The sequence below is a fragment of the Cannabis sativa genome, chromosome 9 (genome assembly GCF_029168945.1).
Source record: "Cannabis sativa cultivar Pink pepper isolate KNU-18-1 chromosome 9, ASM2916894v1, whole genome shotgun sequence".
In the NCBI taxonomy this organism is placed as follows: domain Eukaryota; kingdom Viridiplantae; phylum Streptophyta; class Magnoliopsida; order Rosales; family Cannabaceae; genus Cannabis; species Cannabis sativa.
The window spans coordinates 60,472,209-60,495,025 of NC_083609.1; the positions used below are offsets into that span (position 1 = coordinate 60,472,209).

A 22,817-nucleotide genomic window follows, 5' to 3' on the forward strand; every position below is an offset into this window, starting at 1 on the left:
TTGGATACTACTAGTACCCAATAACAATACTTCTATAAAAATAGTTAAAATCTCATATTACTATTTATAATTGGAACAATTTAATAATGAATTTTACTTATTTTATTTTAAAAATAATTACAGAAAACCACTAATTATTTATAGGGCACCATGTGGTGTTAGACACCATAATAACACTATGAAAGAGGTGTGCATACATTTTTCACACAACCTTTTTTAAGATTAGAATATATTCTATAAATATCATTGCAGTTAATTTAATTACAAAGGGACAATCTTGATGTAGACTAAAACAACAGAAAGTGGTTTAAATTAACATTAATTAATTAGTGGGTAAGTTCTTAAAGCATTTATTAGATAATAGGCAAAAATCTTTAAAAATAAACAAATAAATAGGTAAAAAAAAATTAATTTCTCTACATTTTATTATCAATAAAAAATATTATTTGTAAAATTTATAAAGGAAATTTTCCAAGAAAAAAAAAGATTATTATAAATGGGTTTATTAATGTGGAAAAATTAATTGAGCTTACTTTTTATTTTGGAAATTCTTTATAAATACTTTTTTTATTAATATTTTATTTATAATTTTACGGTTTAAAATTTTTATTTATAAAAATATACTTGTAAAGTTCTAAAATTACAAAAATACATTTTTCTAAACAAAAAGTAAGAAAATAACGAAAAAATTAATCTCACGACAACTATAAATCAGCTATAAATAAACTATAAAATAATAACCTCATGACAACCATAAAACAACAAAAAAGATAATTTATTATTTTTATTGAAATATATTTTTGTAAATAAAAAACGTTCAAAGAGTAAAAAATAATTTTTTTCCATGTTGATGTATTTTGGTAATTTTTCTTTTTAAAAACTTTTGGTGCAATTTTTTTTTATGAGAGTTTGATTCTAGATTAGATAATTTGATTTCTATAAATGAAAAAGGAAAAAAAATCACTTGGATCTTTTTTTTTTATTATTATTTTTAAATAATAATAAAAAGTAAATATGAAATGGATTCTCTTATAAACTTTAGGACAATTATGGAAGAATAAAGACAATAGTGTGTAACTTTTATGGAAGACTAAAGACAGGTCTATTCTTTTGAATATTTTTATTGATAAGTTTTAAATAAATAAACAAGATGATGCCAAAATAATAAGAAAAATATTTGTTCTCTAAAAAAAAATACATGTATATCTTCTCAAGTTTTTTTTTTCAACTAATCATACAAAAAAAATTAAATATTTTTTTTAAAAAAAAGGGTAAATAGCATTTTGGACCTTGTGTTTTGCAAAAATTACAGATTGGACCTTGTGTTTTGTTAAATGACAAAATGGACCCTGTATTTTCTAAATGGTAAAAATAGAGCTTAATTTTTGACAACTTTTTTTTTAATACAATCAACTTGAAAACAATTCCTAATACGAACAAATACAAAAAATATAAACATTTTTGTCATAACACTTTTAGATCAGATTATAATTAAACTTTATTTTGATAAAAAATTAATTCAGGGTCCTATTTGTACTATTTTAGAAAATGTAGGGTCCATTTTATCATTTAACAAAACACAGGGTCTAATTGATAACTTTTGCAAAATACATGGTCCAAAATAGTATTTATCCTTTAAAAAATGATTCAAGATATATTTAATCAAATTTTGTAAAAATACTTCACTATAATAGAAATTTGACCTTCAAAATAACTACTAATGATTCAAATTTTTTAAAAATAAAAATAAAAAGAGGGGATATTTATGGCCTTTTTTAGAGGATATATAATAAGAATGAACTATTTCTAAAATCATCATTGTTCTTTTCATAGACTTATGGTGACATTAATAATTAGATTTTAATATTGCATCTACTTTTTTGTTTGGTGAAAAAAAATATAAAATTAGTATTTTTCTTAGACCTCTAAATTTTTAAATTGATATTTATCAACTAAATTTTTTACTTAATAATATATTTTTTGAAAATACTTTTAATATTATTAGAATATGCACTACTACATACATTTATTATTTTTATTTTGAAAAAATCCATAGAATGTTAGAAACCTATAACTCATAGATTCAATAAGAGTTTGTCCAAAAATAGCTCTCTAATTTCTCAAATACAACTAGTGGCGGACTTAGGATTCAAAGTGAGGGGGTCGTATGTTTTTTTTATAAGTGAGGGGGCAAAAAAATAAACCTGAAAAGAAAAAAAATGCATTTAATGGAATTAGAACCCTAGTCCTCCAACCTATATGCTAAGTAGTCCATTACACCAAAGTTAATATTATATTTATAAATATCATCTTTTATTAGAAATACATGTTGTAACTAATTAAATTGCATATATATTTTTTTCCCAATTTTTTTTTTCAAGGGGACGATTGCCCCGCCTCAATTATATGTGGGTCCGCCTCTAAATACAACAACAAATTTTTAATTAATAAAAAAACTAAAAGGCACCAAACACCACTTAAGATGTCATATCGTTATTAATAAAATTAAATATCAGATCTTACTTAATTTAATTTAATAATTATTATATAATATAATTAACTATTTACCGGACGTCATTTTATAATAATAGTGTTAGACACTAATATACTCAATAACAAAATTCTTTTAATTAATTCATGTACCAAAATTTAGGCATCTACTTGTTAAATAACGAAGAAAAAAAATAGGCATTACAACCCCAAGTCAAAAAATACTAAAGTCAACAATTATATTATTATTACTAGTTACTATTTATATTATTATTCAGGAGTATTATTATTAATTTTTTAGTTAATTTTTGTATTTAAAAATATATTAGGATATTAATTTTTATAATTGCATTCATTATAGTTATAATGTCATCTCTGTAAATTTTTAAATAATTCATAACACCAAATATCAATTTAAATTTTTTAAATTAAAATATCATACTCTCATTATTATTAGTATAATTATAAAAAAAATATTATGAATTATAATAGGAAATAATATTTAATATTTTTTATTATTATTAGTGAAATTAAATAGGGTGTTCTATATCTATAAACTCATGATCATTTATAAGGGTAAAAACTATTAAACACTAATAATTCTTACCCAAAACGTGGATTGTTGAATAACTTCAATTTATGATTTCTGTGTTTTTTTTTATTAACTAATTAATTAATATATTGAATAAAATAATCATGATTGAGTTGATACTAAGTAGCAATTACTTTGACTAACAAAAAAAAAAAATCTAAATTGACTCCAAAAAAAGAAAAAATAGTTAATTTATTTTATTGAAACTCAATTCTTTTTTATAGAAAGTAAATAAATAAAATAAATTTATTAAGAACCAAGCTTGCCCGGTTCCATAGAATAGAACAATAGAAAAGAGAAGAAGAGAAGAGAACCTCTCTTCTCTAATCCGATTCCCACGCTTCTTCTTCCATTCAATCCATTTCCTTCTCTCTCTCTCAACACATTAAACGACAAAAATCCAATCTTTATCACTTTATCCTTCCTCCATTTCCCTTCCTTAACAAACCCAACAACAAAAATCCAATCTTTATCACTTTATCCTTCTGGGTTTTCTTCGTTCTGCATTTTCCATTGGTGGGTTTGGCTTGAATCGATTAGATTTCATCTGGGTTTGTATTAGAAGAAGTGAAGATTCAAACTTTGGGTGAAAGGAATTATGTAAATGAAGAAAATCGAAATGGCTGAGAGGAATAATAATGCTTTAGCTCTTGGAATCATTGCTCGTAAATCATTATTCTGTCTTTTTACTATTGCTTCAATCGTCTTTATATTTTCATGGTTCTTTGTATTGCGTTCAACTGCTCCTCCTCGTTTCATAGATCACAGCTTGTTACCAAATTCTAAGGTGATGTCATCAACAATCAACAATGGTGAAACTGTTCAATCAGTCTTAGCAGATTTTGAAGAAGGAAATGGTGAAAGAGAAGACTCTTCTTCTTCTTCTTCTTCTCCTTGTTCTTCATGCCAAACAAGTAATAGTATTAATAATAATAAAGATTCTCTTCTTAAAGTTTACATGTATGATTTAAACCATGAATTTCATTTTGGGCTCTTAGGTTGGGAACCAGAAGGAAATAATAATAATAAGAATAAACAAGTATGGCCTAATCTTCTTAAGAAAGTTCCTGATTATCCTGGTGGATTGAATTTACAACATAGTATAGAATATTGGCTTACATTAGATATTCTTGCTTCAGAACTTGTTAATCCACCTAAGGCTAGTTCTGTTAGAAGAGTTTATAATGCTAGTGAAGCTGACATTGTTTTTGTACCATTCTTTTCTTCATTGAGTTATAACCGATATTCGAAGACGAATTCGAATCAAAAGATGAGCAATAACAAGTTACTTCAGGATAAGTTAGTGAGGTATTTGATTGCTCAAAAGGAATGGCAAAGATCAGGTGGAAGAGATCACTTGATTGTTGCTCATCATCCTAATAGTATGTTAGATGCAAGGATGAAGCTTTGGCCTGCTACTTTTATACTTGCTGATTTTGGTAGGTATCCTCCTAATATAGCAAATGTGGAAAAGGATGTGATTGCACCATACAAACATGTGATTAGAACCTTTGTTAATGATTCATCTGGTTTCGATAACCGGCCTACTTTGCTGTACTTCCAAGGAGCAATCTATAGAAAAGATGTATGTTCTCATCTTCTTCTTCTTCTACTTTGTTAACAATTGTTTTAAAATTTTGCTTGTGAAGATTTTGATATGTGAATATGAAGAGTTTTGCATTCTATTGAGTTTTGATTTGTCATTTGTATTCCTAGTTAGTTTGGTCATCAATGAAGCTTGACTATGTTAGAAGATGTAAAGTAGAATAGCATTGGGACCAAAGTATAGTTTTCCAATGAATCTCAATTCTCATAGTTTAGACAATCATTATAGGTCGCTCTAATTATGAATATGCAACTCAATTATGCTCAACTCTGTCCATATGGTTGGGTTAAGTTGATGATGCTCACTGTTTCTAAATTAGATACTCCCTTTTCAATTTCATACCATTATGAATTCAATTTATACAGATAAACTTGCTCTAGATCCTCACTTGACATGACACAGTTTTTCCTTTTTGTATTTCAAGAATGTCCATTTCTGTTTCGATTCCACTCTAGCCATTGTTATGAGCATTTGTATCGGTGTGTAGAGTTATGTTGTTCTTTCCTTATATTTCGGTAACTATCTGCAGGGTGGCTTCATTAGGCAAGAATTATTCTATCTTTTGAAAGATGAAAAAGATGTGCATTTTCAATTCGGGAGTGTTCAAAAAGACGGGATTCACAAGGCTACACAAGGAATGCACTCGTCGAAATTCTGTCTCAACATAGCAGGGGACACCCCATCATCAAATCGCCTCTTTGATGCCATTGCCAGCCACTGTGTCCCTGTCATCATTAGCGACGATATTGAACTACCCTACGAGGATGTCCTAGACTACTCAGAGTTTTGCATCTTTGTCCGTACAAGTGATGCTCTTAAAGAGAAATTTCTCATTAACCTTGTCAAGAGTATAGGGAAGGAGGAATGGACTCGAATGTGGAATAAAATGAAAGAGGTTGAAAGTTTTTACGAGTTTCAGTATCCATCGAAGGAAGGTGATGCTGTACAAATGATTTGGCAAGCTGTTGCTCGAAAAGTACCTGCTATTAAAATGAAAATACACAAGTCTAGACGATTTTCTCGTTCTCTTGATCGAAAGGACACCGAGTTTAGACACATACCTTCTCCGAACAACTTCTGGTAAGATTGAGAATATCAGAAGTAAGATTTTTCTGGTTTTTTCTTCCTTTTGTGCTCTTTTTTTTAGTTAGAGCTCTTTGACACAAGCCATACAACTTTTTTTTGTTCACTTCACATTTTTTTTGGACTGACATTGTCACAATGTTATTGTAAAGAAAGGGAAAAACATAATAACATGAAAGAATAACAATCCTTTACTGTTTTTTTTTCTTAATTATTGTTTTGTAATCTGTTTCACATTTCTTAAATAGAAAAGATTTTAACAAGGAGACTCCTTTTGTGTTCTTAAGTTAGTTTTTTCGGTTATAGATGCCATGCCAATTTACTAGCAGGTTGGTACAAAAGCATAGGAGAAAGTATCAAAGGAAGCGTCCTCGCCTGTTTAAAATCCAACATCGGTTGACCCCAAGAAAACGGATCCCAATAAGTCGTGTCATTAGGCAACTCCATCGACGACATGGTCTCATAGGTCTTGATCGGGGGCTTCAACGACCTATAAAGAACAGGGTGGCTCTCAAACTGTAGGATCTCGGTTTATGAGCATACCGATTGATCTCGCTTATTGTTAGCTAACACTTGGAATGGAAAGAAATGAATCCATCAAAACACCTTAGAGACCTAAACATATCCTTAGAGTGAAAGGAAAGAATGGACTAAGCTTTTTCTCCCAATTGAGAAAGAACAACACTTCCCTTCTACTAGGCTAGTTGATTATCATGTTTGTATTTTTATAAGGTATGTACAAAAATGAAGCAATAAATTAAAATTAATAGCTCAAAGGCAAAGAAGAAAGAAAACATAATTCACTCACATGTGACGTTAATCCAAAAAATCATCACAAGGATATGAGAAATTTGTGAGAAACATAAATCGCTCAGACATAAATTATCTTTTATTATATTTTATGGAGGCTTATGAAAGCAATATAAAAATATGTAAACGATATAATACAAATATGAAAATAACATGTAAACAATATATTACCGTTTGTATTTTTTTGAAAATAAAATTTTAAATTTTGTAACAATACTAAAAAAAATTATACATTTGTAATTTTTCTATCAGTTTTGGATATTTATGAAAAATATATTACTTTGGGTTTAACAAAGTTGGGAACTTGCTCAAAAAACCAAAAGCCAACACCTAAAATATTGTTAAAGTACTAATTAATTCTGTTTTGTAAGTAATAAAGGCAAAAGCCTTACCTTACAAAGAAAATAATAAAAAAAAAAAATCCTTAAATGACAAATTCAACCATATATTTTGTTAAATGAATCAGATTGGTTATAGTAATGGAAATTGACATAAAGGTAATATATTGTACCATTTTGGTCGAATTCATCATTTAACAAAATAGAGAATTTGATCAGTAAATTTTGTAAAACACAAGATCACTCGGCATCAACGGATCACTAAGGTTGACTTTCATCCCTACTTGACGGGTGGGTAAGGAAGAATTCTCGGTTGATATCTTAGCTCGTGGGCTAATCTCTGTCTCGCCCGAGAAAAGCTTTGCACACCTCTGTTACCTTATGGGTAGGCCCCCATAGCCATTGTCTACAATATTTACCAAAAGAATTTTAATAACTCCAAGATAAGGACAAAATTCAAACATTTAGAGTAATTTACTCCGTGAATACTTGAGTTTAATTCTCAGTTACAGATAAATACTTAAGTTTAATTTTTGACCATAATAATACTTAAGTTATATTTCTGGAACTTCCCAAGGTACCTTACCGTTAAGTGTCAAGTTATTATTCACGTGTCATTTTCTTATTAGTATATGTAAATTAATTTTTATAATAAAATATAAAAAATTAATGACCTAGACCAATCAAGGATTGTCACGTGACAATTATTGACATTTAACGTTCAAGTACCTACAGAAGTTTCAGAATTATAACTTAAGTATTATTAATGTCAAAAATTAAACTTAAATATTTATTTACAACTCGAAATTAAATTTAAGTATTTATACCGCAAATTACTCAAATATTTTTTTTAAAAAAAAAGAGGTTAATTTTGAAAATATGAAAGAAACGAGGGACTGATGGTGCAAAATTCAAAATATTGTCTGGAGGCATATCTTCAAAGCTAAAACCTTTTGTTTTGAAGAACAGTCAGAAATGGCGATACTACCAGCTCCTCTCCTCCATAACCCTCTTCCTTATCTCCTCTCCATTCCTCCAAAGTCCTCTCCTTTTCTCCTCTCCACACCTCCCAACGCCATTTCCTTTTCCAGCACCGGTTTTCCCCGCCACCATCTCAAACTGCGCCGGACTTGTTCTATCAATGCAGCCATTACTGAAGAAGACCTCGAATTTGGAGCTGTTAACATCGCTGAAGACGTAACCCAGGTCCCATTATCTCATCTTATCTTATGTATATATGTGTTTGTTTGAATTTCATGTTTGGAGAATTTTGACTCAATTCATGACAATTTTTTAAGCTTCTCATTTTTTTTTTTTGGTTTGAAGTTGTTAAATTTCAATGCTTTACCAATTTTTATTTGTAGTTTTTATGTCTATGCTCTATAATTTGAAAGCTTGAACCAACTAACATTGAAAGTAGTTTTAAACAATAACCATTATGAACATTTTTATGAGCAAAATAACCATGTTTGGTAGCATGAGCTATTTAAAATGGTTATTTTGCATATTTTATATTTTCATTTGGAAAATTTCTCTTGTTTAAGATGCCATATAGACTTTTAGAATATTTGGAGACCAGGAAACTATAACAATTGTTATATTAGGTCCTAGGAGGGACTACAATCTTAGACCTTATGAGAGAAAATCACATGTTTGAACATTTGAGTTAACTCTCTTTAGTGATTTGTAGACACATTTTATGAGTGTTGAGCATATTTATTGAATTACTTGGCTTATTTGTATCTTGTGTCATAACAAGTTATACACTTTCTTTGGCTTCGGAAACCAGGAGGGACTCGAACCTCAGACCCTTTTTGAGTATTGAGCATATCTTGACTTGTGTTATCACAAGTTGAAACCAAATATGAATGATGATCACTTGATTGTTTCCTTGTTGTTTTTCATTGAAAGGAATACAATGGTCCTTTCTTTATTTCAGATTTGATTTGTTGATATGCATACCGAGTGATATTTGCCTATGTTTCGACCCTAATTTTGTTTTTTGTTATACTGAAATATTGATGCAGTTGATTGGAAGAACTCCTATGGTTTACCTCAACAGAGTTGCAGAAGGCTGTGTTGCAAATGTTGCTGCCAAACTTGAATCTATGGAACCATGCCGAAGTGTTAAGGATAGGTAGCTTCTTAACTTAATTGATATGGAACTAAACACCATGTTAGACACTTATCAACCGTGTTACTCGCTTTGTGGCTTATTTCATACTAGACTGTCCATCATATTTTACTCATCTTTTATTAATGCACCATTTTTAGTCGAACAAAAGTTCTCATTCTAAAAGTTACTAAAAGTAAGACATAGTAATGCATGATATTGATTCTAAATATTATCTTTCAGAATTGGTTATAGCATGATATCTAGTGCTGAAGAAAGTGGAGCAATATCGCCAGGGAAGGTGAGCTCGTGGTGCTGCTATCACATAAGAAGGTCAATTAGGCAAATTGTGTAATCAAATTCTTTTGTTTTGTTTTTGTTTACCTTATATAAGAATCCTACATTTCTATATGTGATTGTGCAGAGCATATTAGTTGAGCCCACTAGTGGAAATACTGGAATCGGTATTGCTTTTATTGCAGCAACTAAAGGCTACAAACTTATAGTCACAATGCCCGCGTCCATAAATATAGAGAGGAGAATCTTATTGCGTGCGTTTGGAGCAGAAATTGTTTTGACAGACCCGGAGAAAGGCCTTAAAGGTGCTGTTGATAAAGCTGAAGAAATCGTCCTTAGAACACCAAATTCGTATATGTTTCAACAGTTTGATAATATTGCAAATTCAGAGGTTGATTTCTTTTTCCCCCTTCCCCAGTCTCAAACATGTCAATGTGGGTGCATATAAATCAAAATCTCAAGTTAATACCCCGAAAAATTTGATGAGTGCAGATTCACTTCGAAACCACAGGGCCTGAAATTTGGGAGGACACCTTGGGGAATGTTGATATCTTAGTTGCATCCATTGGAACTGGTGGTACTATTACAGGCACGGGGCGATACCTCAAAATGATGAACAAAGAAATACAGGTTGGGAGATACCTCGAAACTTGAATCTATCTTTCTCTGAAAATTGAGTGCTTAAATTCATCTCTATATCCTTCTCTTTTACTTTCCTATAGGTAGTTGGTGTAGAGCCAGCTGAAAGAAGTGTCATATCGGGTGAAAATCAAGGTTATTAGCACTCTACTGGTCTTCAATTTTCTCTATCAGATAATATTTTTTGTTTTATTGAAGTTTTGTGCCCTCTCATGCAGGTTATCTCCCAAGCATTTTGGATATAAATTTGCTTGATGAGGTTATGAAGGTACTATACAACCACCAAAGAATCAAGACCTTAAATATTTTCTTGTTATTATAACTACGATACATATATTAGTCCGGTTCTTGTATTTTTGTCGGCTCGTAAGATCATCGATTAATTCAACTAGTGGAATAAATAATGCAGATTACCAATGATGAAGCTGTTCAAATGGCGAGGAAGTTAGCTTTGGAGGACGGTTTACTGGTAATAAAAACTTCTGCATGTTAGAGCATTTCGGCTTCTCTTGCATGTGTATTAATTATGAAAATTTTATGACATGATGATATACTTGTATACAATAGGTTGGTATTTCTTCAGGAGCAGCTGCAGCTGCTGCATTGAATTTAGCAAGAAGATCTGAGAATGCCGGGAAACTTATTGCGGTAAGTTCTTCCATCTTTTTTCTATTTGCAACAATGAATAACTTCATTGAAAAAGAAAACATAATGTCATAATCTCATCTAACCATACAAGTTTTGTATTCACCTGAAGAGCATACTGAGCTAATCCATGTGCAGCCTTATTGGCTGACCGATGTACATGGATTAAGGGCACCCCAAGATACCTGTGATGACATGTTCTTCCATCTATGAAGAACATGACTCCCTCTAAATATTTAAATTTATCTGTGTCATCATCTGTTATGATATAGGTTATATTTCCAAGCTTTGGAGAGAGATACATTCCAACAGTTCTTTTCCAATCCATATATGATGAGGTCCAGAAAATGTGACAAAAGAGAGTTTGAATCTATTCAGCTTCCAAAATATTGAGTTCATCTCATACTTATATAAATCAAAAGCAACAGTCCAATTGTTCTTATAGGTAAATTCTTCACAATTTATTATCCCTTTTGTCAATATTGTTTTCTCATTCACTTTCTTACATAGTTATAATGGTACAGATGTAGAACATCTTGTAGCATGCTGATGTCACAGCTAAAGGATCATAATCATATCTAAAGGTGTATAATTGTTCTCAAGGAGATATATTGCTGAGAAGTTTTGATAGAAATTTATTCATTTAGTTTTATTTTATTGACTAAGGAATTCAGAAAATTTTGATAGATACTTCTAACCCATGTAAATCAATTTATTCATTTTATTTGTAATGCCATCTTCATTATATGAAGACATTTTTCATTTCTTTACCAAATGATTATCTAAAAGGCTTCTTCTGAAAAAAGATGAATGCTTCTTCTAAATGATGATGTCTTATGAATGTGTCTGAAATTTCGAATCCTTTTACGGGGTTGTAAATAGTTAACAATTTTTCATATTATTTATTTAATCACGTGTAGGACTCGAATCAATAATAATATTAGGGGTGTTTGCGGTGCGGGTAGTGCAGTTTTTGACTATTTTTTCAAACCAACCCGCACATGCGGTTTTTCAAATTTTCCAAACCGCACCCGCACCGTTAAATTAAAAACCCGCAAAAACCGCACCGCAAAAAATAGTGCGATGCGGTGCGGTTTTCGTGGTTTATGCAGTTTGGATTATCACTAAATAATTAAACTATCACAAATACAAAAAACTTTGAGCAAAACATGTCAAAATACCATAAGACTTGAAAATAAATATGAAAAAAAAATTAAGTGTCAACAATATAATAATTAGTAGACTTTAAGTTTTTTTTTTATTTGAAAGAATAGTAGACTTTAAGTTGAATATTTACATATTAGACTTAAATAAATATAAAAATTTGTATTTTTATAATATGCGGTACGGTGCGGTTTGAACCGCATATTAACAATTCAAAACCGCAAACCGCACCGCACCGTGCGGTTTAGGAAAAATTCAAACCGCGACCGCACCGCAAAGAATTTCAAACCGCACTTTTTTTGCGGTGTGGTGTCGTGCAAGCGGTTTGAGCGGTTTGGGCTGTTTGATGAACACCCCTAAATAATATGACACTTAAAGGATACTTGAAACCTTAAGGTGTTCTTTACATTTGAGACTTACTATAGTTTTTTGGTTCCAAAATATTGTAAGGTTAGGCGAGAATCCTAGTTTCAAAATAAATAAATAAAAATTAAGTAATAGCGCGCTACGCTATGTGTGGCGTGCTGCCCCATGGCACACCCACACTAGGGCCATTTTGTAACATGAGCATGCCTTGGTGCTTGATCATTAGTCAAGTCTCGCACCAAGCACCTCATTGGGGTATTTTGTAACATGAGCATGCCTTGGTGCTTGATCATTAGTCAAGTCTTGCACCAAGCACCTCATGGGGGTCGGGAACCTTTTGTTGTTTAGCTTTCTTTATTTGTATTTCCTTCACATATGTCTACAGAGCTAAAATCATCTATGTTCCTGGAAATCCCTTAAAACCCCAATAAGCTCTTTAGGGGGGGGGGGTGACCAGGTGACTTATGAAGCACCTTGTCACCAGCATGATAGGGGCCCAGCTGTGTACTCCCTTGCCCTATCAAGGCCATATATTAATAAAACGATGTTTATCCATGCTTCTTGTGTATGCTTCTATATGGTCTTTGTGATGCCTGTTTGTTGCCTTTGTTGGGCCATTGCGTGCCATTTGTCTATATGTTTGCTTGTGGGTTGTGTGAGATTGGTCCTTGGGGGACGCTTTGTGTTTGCTTGCTCATGCTTCTTGTTTGCACTCAACATGTGCGAGACATGTATCGTGCCTAACCTTTGAACTTGTTTGCCTGCAGGCGCGTTTAGGCTGACTTGCTAGCTCGGTGTGCCAGCAAGTGCCGCACGTTCCACCTACTTGGGGGTGTCCAAATAGGCGGCCCGTGACAGTTGGTATCAGAGCCAAGAGAAAAGGGAAGCTTGGTAACACGACATAATGGTGAGCAACACCCAAAGGATTCAAGAGCTTGAGAGGCGCATAGGGGAATTAGATGGCCTGGACGAGAGGGTCAGGGATCTAGCCCCTAACAATCAGAACTCAGGGCCAACAGTGACACAACAACAAGTTGCCTCGTTGGCTCAAGACTATGCTAACTTGTTGGCCAGGGTAGCTGCGATCGAGAGAAGAGATGCTGCTACCGGAACATCAGGTACACCTCAGATGGAGGATCGCATCAAGGCCATATATTAATAAAACGATGTTTATCCATGCTTCTTGTGTATGCTTCTATATGGTCTTTGTGATGCCTGTTTGTTGCCTTTGTTGGGCCATTGCGTGCCATTTGTCTATATGTTTGCTTGTGGGTTGTGTGAGATTGGTCCTTGGGGGACGCTTTGTGTTTGCTTGCTCATGCTTCTTGTTTGCACTCAACATGTGCGAGACATGTATCGTGCCTAACCTTTGAACTTGTTTGCCTGCAGGCGCGTTTAGGCTGACTTGCTAGCTCGGTGTGCCAGCAAGTGCCGCACGTTCCACCTACTTGGGGGTGTCCAAATAGGCGGCCCGTGACACTATGCATTCACCATCGCAGTCGTGCCCGAAAAATTAAAGATACAGCCCCTTATAAAATCTACACATTGTATTGCCTAAAAACATCAAAACTATTAAATATCATATCAGTTATTCTTACTGCATCAAATTAGTATGATATTCAGACAAGTATCTCAATTCAATATATGCCTTTACATACTTGAATTATGTAAACCTCTAGTAGAAAATTTAACTTGGAACACTACACAATCCTCATTCATTTACATACTTGAAATCATGATGCCTCGCCTAAAAAACAAGCTGCGAAAAGCTAAGGCGGCCTCGGAAACTACTCATCATTAGATGAACAAGTGTTTGAATTCTCCATTGGATAGTTGACAAAGCCGATTGTAGTTTTGCGTGTCTGTCAACAGAGCAGAAAAACAAAAACAAAATCGTCTTTTGAGAATCTAAACAAAGTAGTCGAAATAATAACACTTTCACACAGTTGTAGACCAAAATTTCACAGTCCAACTACTTACTAACCAATAAAGTACTAAGTATAACATAAGAAGTTAAATTATCAAGTCATCTAATCGCTTAAAGAAAAATATTAAACTGATTTTGGTACTGCAACATTCACACACACACACACACTCTTCCATTTCTAAGAGGCAAAGCATAATTAAGAACTAGCAAAGATAGTCTAGCTCAATGCATCAACACTCCATAGCAGAGACTCTTAAACTTTTCATAACAGAGTAATATTTCGAAAGAGCTTGAACACTAGATGGTAGAAAACTAGGAAACCATCCCAACCACTGACTACACTAACGAGTGATATTCGCTTCCCTTTGGGTAATGGCAATCCTAAGCACTAGTGAGAATGAATGGAGTCTTGACAGGTTTCCATATCTAACATCGGCCTAGAAAACTCGAGTTTGATCCAGTCCCTCAATAGGTCTAAGATTAGAACAAGGACACTTGAACTCCTGACACTCGAACTCTAAAAATATGGACGGTCAACAACTAGAAAAAACGTTCCAACGGCAACCACTACACCAGGGAGGGGCCAAAGGGCATAACTACAAACTAAGGATATGTTACCCTCTAACATGTCATATCGCTATTGATACAATTACGTATCAGGTCCCAATAAGTGGTGATAACATAATACAGTGCAACAACCAGAACCTAATAGAACTATTCAACCTTCAAGTACTATAAAAGAACCTATAATCTACAATTATGAATGATTCTTCTTCTCCTTCCAATCAAAAAATTCAACCATTAAAAAGTTCAATTTTTTCAAACAAAAAACACTAACATTAGACATTACAATAACTACGAACAAGATTTCTAATTTAATAGCATTATAGAGATTAATAAATCATACCAATTTTATCCCCAAAATTGTTCCAAATCTCAGCACGAATTGATCTATCATCATCAGCAATCCCAATCACTTCAACAAAACCCGTGAGAGAACCCAGCGGCGGAGTACCCTTCACAAAAATCTGATTATCATCCGTTGATTTTCCGATCACAGCTCCGTTTTCAGATCTGATAACCTGAACCAAAGCCCGAACCCTTTTCCCAATGTAGGAGCGAAGAAGCTCGCCATTGACGAAAACTGCTGGGTTCGAAGAGTCCGTATCCTGAAATTGAAACCATAATCAAAAGAAAGTAGAAAACTTTTAGAGAAATCGCAGCCCTAATCGATGAGTGGGAAAATCTAGGGTTTTGAGAAAACCTTACCAGATGAGAAGCCATGGTCGAAAATGGGCGCCAAAATTGAGAAGAGAAAGTGAAATGAAATAATTTGTGGGAAAGAAATTAAATTTTATTTAGTTAAATACCAACTTTTAATATACAAAATAAAGTTGGTATATTTGTAAAATTTACCATTTTTGTACTTTATAAATTTTTTTGGTGATCTTAGATTTTGGTTTTTCATTTTTTTTTATGAATTTTTACAAAAAAAAATATTGAATTTTGGGTAAAAGTTTATAATTTTACTGTCATACGGATTTTTTTATAAAAATACTGTCTTTTTATAAAATAACCGTAAAACAATAACACAAAACAATTAAAACAACAGTGCAACAACTAAAAAACAACTGTGAAATAACAGTGAAAACTTAACACAGTACACAATATTTTAAAAAAAAATTCTACCCCACAGTATTAAAGTAAAAAAATTTGAAATTTCAGTATGTGATGTAAAAACTTCTTTTTTTCTATAAAGAAGAAATTTCATTAAAACAGAAAATTGATTATTGAGAAAATATAAAAATCGATGAGAACCATATGTTTAAATAAACTTTCATGTAGAGGATGTAAGAGATTTAACTAGTGCATAGGCTACACCGCTTGCAGATTACGAAATATCATAGCAAGTGTGTGCCACCACCACCATTTGCAAATTTTGGTATTGTTTGGGGAATTCAAATATTATTTGGAATTCTCAACAATATCTAGAAATTCTATTCGATATAATAATTAGAAAGAAGTATTAATTAGAATATTTTATTATAATTAATTTTTAAAAATTTCCACTCTAAAAATATGTTGTTGTTCGTATTTTTTCCTATCATGACATATGGCTTCCACATGTAAAGGTCATGCAATTAGCAAGGCTCATCTAAGGTCTAGAAGAGAAGAACGAAACTCGACCCATTTATTGCCCTCTGGGAAGCAGGACTTGGGACCCTAACCATTAAATGGTCCTACGCAGGGCCGATCTTAAGGTGTATCGGATAGCCTAAGATAAAATTAAATTTTAGGGCCCTTACATTGTGGAAAAATTATGACTAATAGTGGAGAATCAAAATAACTAAACTTTAAATAATCAATCGATTAGCAATGACAAGATTAACAAAATAAGAACAACAATCAGAAATAAAATAGGGACAAACATAGTCTATAAAGCCAAAAACAATAAATGGAGAAAATAAAGAAATCAATTCTAAGATATATACTGGTTCAAGTCCAATAGATCGATGTGATTTCTGGCTCTACTCCAGTTCTGAAACACCACCGAAATCTTTCTTTATTGATTGAGCAAGAATAAGTACAATACAGTCGAGACGAGATTCTCTGATGAATTCCTAATAAGTGTTTTAACTATCACACTTACACCCAAGAATTTTCTTCATCTACAGAAAATTATTCTTACAAAATCCAAATTCAATCTCTCTCTCTCTCTCTCTCTCTCTCTCTCTCTCTCTCTCTCTCTCTCTCTCTCTCTCTCTCTCTCTCTCTCTCTCTCTCTCTCTCTCTCTCTCTCTCTCTCTCTCTCTCTCTCTCTCTCTAAACTGAATTCTGAATCTCGTATCAAAATAAAAAGTAAAGGTGGTATTTAAATTAAGAATTAGTTACATTTTTAAAAAAAAAGTCACTATTAATATAAATGAAAAAAACTATTAAAAATGTTTTATAATTATTTTTTGTGTGAATGGTAGATGTAATTATAAAACCAATATATTATTCGTATGATCACTTGTTAGATTGTATTTGAATGCTACTGTTCATTTTCAATAACTGATTATGATATTCATTCCCTTAAGAAAAAATCAAAAAATAAAATTATAATTAATAATGACAATTTATAACTTTTATATTTTGAAACAAACCTATATAAATGTATAGAAAACTCTCATTATTATTACCATCACTTTCATATTACTATCAAACCCTACCTAACAATGCATGGTTGACATGTGAGATAAGAGCCCACCTTACTTGTGTAGTGATGATCCTCATGAATACCCTTTCTTCCCTTATATATATATGAATATATATTATTATTAGTGCAAATTTAATATTAAGTTCTAAATATTTTACTTCAATAAAAATTATAAAAATACACTAACTAATTATAAAATGTTATTTCATAGTGATGTTTGGCCGTTTAATACCGCATAGCAATACTCATATTATTTTGTAGAGACCATACATTTCATTTCAAATGAAGACACGTGTTAGTTTCCTATATGAAGCCACATAAGCTTAAATTAGGAGTGTAAATGGATCGGGTCAGATCTGATCCGACTATGATCTGACCTATTGATATCATGTAAGGATCTGCCCCGCTTCGCCTCACTAGATCAGATCAGATCCAACCTGTCTTATTTGAATCGAATCTGATCTGATCCGACCCAATCTTTTTTAATATTTAAGCTTATAATTTTATATCTATTTTAATTTTGTATTAATTTTATTTAATACAATATTATATTTGGTATTGACTCGTATTAATAGATTGTATAAAGTTATAATATATTTTCAATAAACTCGACCCAACACCAACTACGGGTTAGGTCCGGGTCCGAGTTCGTGTTCATGTCCTAGGTCTCGAGTCTCGGGTTCGGGTTCGGGTTCAGATTTGGGTTCGGGTCCCGGGATGGGTCCCAGGTCTGGTCCCAAGTCTCGATCTCGGGTCCGAGTCAGAGTCCGAGTTCGGGTCTAGGTTCGGGTTCGAATCTTGGGTCTTGAGTTTGGGTCTGGGTCTGAGTCTAGGTATGAGTCCGGGTCTGGGTTCCAGGTTTAGGTCAGGGGCCTGGGTCCCGATCCAGTCTGGGTCCCGAGCCAGGTCCGGGTCCCGGGTCAGGTCCGGGTCGTTTGGGTCCTGGGTTGAGTTCAGGTTCGGGTCCCGAGTTTGGGTGCAGGTGCAGGTCCAGGTCCATGTTCGACACCTATCCGGGTCCAAGTCCCGGGTCCGAGTCATCTCGGGTCGGGGCCGGATCCGGGTTCGGATTTGGGTCTCGAGTCTCGGGTCTAGATCCGGATTCGAGTCCCAGTCTGGATCCCGAGTCACGGTCTGAGTCCTGGGTCTCAGTTCGGATCCCGAGTCCCGAGTCCCGGGTCTCGAGTCTTGGGTCTCGATATGGGTCCCATGTCCCAATCCCAATTTGAGTTCGAGTCTTGGCCCTAGTTTGGGTCCAGGTCCGGGTCCTGAGTTAGATCCAGGTCTGAGTCCCTGATCGGGTCTCGAGTTTGGGTTTGAGTCTGGGTTTAGGACCGGGTTGGGTCTGGGCCCAAGCCTGAGTCCCGAGCTTAGGTCCTGAGTTTGGGTCTGGATCCGGATCCGGTCTCGGGTCCTGGGTCTGATGAGTTTGGATCCCGGGCAGCCGGTTCGGTACGAGTTTGGGTCCAGGGTCTAAGTCTTGAATTAAGTCATTTTTTTAAAATATAATGAAACCGGATCGGATCTGATCTAGAAAAATATTTATTCGAATATTTTGGATTAAAAGTGATCAATTGAATCGAAATTCTGTTCTGTTCCAATTAAATAAATCTTTTTGACATGCCTAACTTAAATTTATTATTATTGTCTTGGCTAAAAATAAATATATGAAAAGGTCAACTTAAAATAACAAAAATAATATTGTATATGGAGAAGACTTCACAGTGAACAATTTAATAAATATAAATAAATAAACCTTAGTTATTATTGTCCATAATTGATTTTTGATGATCCCACTGCTTTTAATGCAATTTTACTTCTGCCCTATCCTCAAACACACACTTATCTATAAATAGTGTTGAGTATTAATTAGCTTTATATAAACAATTTTATATATGTGATATATGTATATCACAACATCTTTTTGCAGTAAAGTGAGAAAAGTTAAATGGGTTGCTTGCTTATGATACTCCATTGCATGACCTATATAATTATATATAGCCTTCAAATTAGGGTAAGTGAAGAAAGTGGGCAATAATGAAAAGAAATAAAAAAAAAAAGTAGACAATAATTAAAATATAAATAAAAATGAATATAGCCTCACTTTTTCTTATAGCCATGGAATAATATTAGCACTTATCAACAATAATTGAACATAACCTTAAATGTATAAACAATAAAGATATCAATATCAATCTTAATTATATGTATCTTATACAGAGACCAAAAAAAAAATTAATAAGTCATTACACAACAAAAATTGTGCCTACGAGTTATATTTTCAGTGGCAACAAAAAACTAATTTTAATTTGTCACTAAAAGATACATAGTAATTTGATACATATTCACTACACTAATTTAGTTTTAGGCTTTTTTTTTTTTAAGAAAATGTGTCAACCATATTAAAACACTAACAAATAAGTCCTTTAAAAAAATGAGAGTGATAATTTATTCAAAAATAGGATCTGTTATGAACAGATCCTGAATGCATTTAGGACTCCCTGGCCAGTAAACTAAACTACTGCTTGTCGTCAAAGTAAGTTTGGTATGAGCAACACCATTACAAAACTTATTATAATGAACAATATTAAGAGCATCTCCAATAGAGTGCCAAAAAAATGGTGTATTATTATATTTTAGCACACTTAAGAAAAATTACTACTCTAATGGTATTCTAAATTGTGTTAAATTGGACTCAAAAAAAAAATTGTGTTAAATTGGCACAAGATATAATATTGTGATAAATTTAACCCACAATAAATATTACTTTTTTATTTACTATAATACCACTAATTATTATTCATAAACTTTTACTACACTTCACATTCTTAATTTATTTATCGTATTACCATTATTTAAATAATAAAAGAATAAAAAGTAATAATTTTTATATATTCTCAATAAAATATTAAATGATCATCAATATAATCAATTATTTTTTTTTTTATTTTGCATCTTGTGCATTGGAGTACAATTATAAACAATGTTTCAAATATAACACAAACTAAATTTTTTAGCACAAATTTCAAATATTCCATTGGAGATGGTCTAACAATTTTGAGCCTATTACAATGACCAAGAATATCATCTAACACTAGACCTAAAAAAGTAATGAAAGAAATATTATTTTTAATTTTCAGCACAATACTCAAACAATTAAATTCAATAATGATTTGTCATACCCAAAAGAGAGATGTTGGAACAAAGTTTTTCCAATAGCTGACGCTTCAGCCACCTCGGGAATGAAACAACCATCCAAACGCTAACTCATCGAAGCATAGGCAACACCCGAATCATCTCTAATAATCATAGCCACTACAATTACTTGTAGAGCTTAGAGTTGTGTCAGTATTGACTTTGAGACTACCAAGAGGAGTTGTCCATTTGGGAGCTGCCTAAGAATTTGAAATGTACGTGCTGCAACGGAGGTAAACAAGAAGAGCCAGTCACCGCTAGTGTGGGAGGATAGGTAATAGTCTTCAGACCCTGCCTATTGTGAAACGTCCCCAAAAAATCACGAGTCCAATAAATAGTAAGAGCACGAGACAAAATAACATTATTATGAACTATTTCATTACGCTTGAACCAAACCCTCCACATGATCACCATAACTAATTCAATCATCTCATTGAGAGTAGATTAATAAATTGATGAATAAAATCAAGAAAATCTACACAATGAACAAGAGAATCTCCCTCACAGATTTTCCTACACTAAAGCAGAGAACTACAACCTCAAAGAGCATGATGAGTAGTTTCAATTTCCAACCCACACAAAGGACATAACCCATCAGATAAGAGACCATGACAAGACAAATTGATCTTAATAGGAATCCAATTATCGGACACTTACCAAGAAAAAAGTCTAACCTTTGGAGAGTGATTAAGAGACCAAATATTTTTTCACAAACCCAACAAACCCCCAGATGAAGAAACTCGAAGCACTACCAAGTTGCAAAGAGCTAGTCAATAACCACTCTTAACAGAAAACTATATCATGACTTCTCAAAGTTCCAAATAATCTTATTTGGCACATTGATAGAAGATCATAGAATAGAAAGGATAGCCTCAGCTTCACTAGCCAAAAAGCTGGAACAAATCAAGTCTTTATCCCACCCCACCCCTTGAAACATCCCTTAACAAAGAGACCTTGCTTGACTCATCAAGTCAATGGGGGGACTTAAAAAGTAGAGGGTGACATTAAAATAATTCAATTATCTGTGTAAATGGCAATGTTGTTTCCATCCACAACACGTCAGATCACCCCCGAATTAAAAAGCTCACTGCCCCATAAAATATTCTTCCACACAAAAGAGCCTCGCTTAGACTTCTTAATTTGGCAAAATTAAGGCCTGTTTCGGAAGTACAAACCCTTTAACACACGACCAACCAAAGAGTCAGGAACATTGTAAGTACGAAAAGTTTTTTTAGCAAGAAGAACTTGATTAAATAACGCAGATCCCGAAAACTCATCCCACCATCCTCCTTATGCAGGCAAAATTTGTCCCAAGTACACCAATACATCTTCTTTTTATCATTATTATCTCCCCACTAAAAATGAGTACACATACGACGAACGTTTTTTATAAAAGTTTTTGGAATCTTAAAGAGATTCATAATATATGTAGGAATAGATTGAATAACTGTTTTGATAAGAAACTCACGACTTGCCATGGAGAACAATTTTGATTTCTACCAATTGAGTTTTTTCCAAATTCTATTCTGAATGGCGTTAAACAAACCCATCTTGCTTTTTTCCGCAAAACATGGAAGACCTAGGTAACTCTCGTGGCAATCAACCCTCTTAACTTCCAATATGTCGACCAATTTAGCTTTCTCAGTACTCAAAATGTTTGGACTAAGGCAAACTACAAACATATCGAATTTATAATATTATTTTCAGCTCTCATATAACTAAAAATTAATATTAGTTCATTATCAAAAAGTTTACAATAAGATGGTAAACAAGAGAAAGATATTATATATAATTATATATTAATATATTTAATAGGCACACATGTATATTTATTTTCGTTTGTACAATACATAAATAAACACAATATATAATTAATATATATTTGAGAAATAAATTATTACATGCATGGATCATCATCTAAAAATTAAAATTCATTGTACTATATTTTAGCTGTCATAAATATCATTGTCTCTCCCATTTATATATTGATATATATAATATTTATATAAAATATATAACAATAATAATTAAGTTAATAATAAATAGGCACCTCATGTTTAGTTGTAGACCACAAATCAGAGCATGCTTCTTTTATGGGTAAGAAGAAGAAAATTATTGCATTAAATTCATTTTGCTGAAAAAGCCAAATACCTCTTTTTGCCATTTCAATTAATAATTACTCACTTTATCAACAACAAATATATATATATATATATATATATATATATATATGTTATAAAAAAAACTATACAACATGGCATAATTTGATTGGTGAGAATATATATATATTTATAAATGTTAATAAATGAATTAATTATTATTACTAATATAGTACAGCAAGTCAAAATTAATT

General features: G+C 32.5%; 3 protein-coding genes across 3 annotated transcripts; 2 read left to right on the plus strand and 1 right to left on the minus strand.

Moving 5' to 3' along the window:
• Positions 1–3,307: 3,307 nt before the first annotated feature.
• LOC115722253 (probable arabinosyltransferase ARAD1) lies at positions 3,308–5,982 on the plus strand. Its single transcript, XM_030651412.2, has 2 exons — positions 3,308–4,667; positions 5,218–5,982. Exons 1-2 carry the CDS (start codon positions 3,687–3,689, stop codon positions 5,770–5,772), a joined length of 1,536 nt encoding a protein of 511 aa, XP_030507272.2. The 5' UTR covers positions 3,308–3,686; the 3' UTR covers positions 5,773–5,982.
• Positions 5,983–7,851: 1,869 nt separating this feature from the next.
• On the plus strand, positions 7,852–11,388 carry LOC115721776 (S-sulfo-L-cysteine synthase (O-acetyl-L-serine-dependent), chloroplastic). Its single transcript, XM_030650850.2, has 11 exons — positions 7,852–8,125; positions 8,947–9,056; positions 9,276–9,333; positions 9,457–9,720; positions 9,822–9,959; positions 10,052–10,103; positions 10,187–10,236; positions 10,378–10,437; positions 10,536–10,616; positions 10,886–11,058; positions 11,138–11,388. Exons 1-10 carry the CDS (start codon positions 7,895–7,897, stop codon positions 10,964–10,966), a joined length of 1,125 nt encoding a protein of 374 aa, XP_030506710.1. The 5' UTR covers positions 7,852–7,894; the 3' UTR covers positions 10,967–11,058; positions 11,138–11,388.
• Positions 11,389–13,788: 2,400 nt separating this feature from the next.
• On the minus strand, positions 13,789–15,446 carry LOC115721941 (replication protein A 14 kDa subunit B). The gene is made up of 3 exons (XM_030651047.2): positions 15,340–15,446; positions 14,978–15,239; positions 13,789–14,005 (listed from the first exon to the last, which is right to left on the minus strand). The coding sequence occupies exons 1-3, from the start codon at positions 15,352–15,354 to the stop codon at positions 13,941–13,943; spliced, it is 342 nt and encodes a 113-aa protein (XP_030506907.1). The 5' UTR covers positions 15,355–15,446; the 3' UTR covers positions 13,789–13,940.
• Between the last annotated feature and the right edge of the window lie 7,371 nt (positions 15,447–22,817).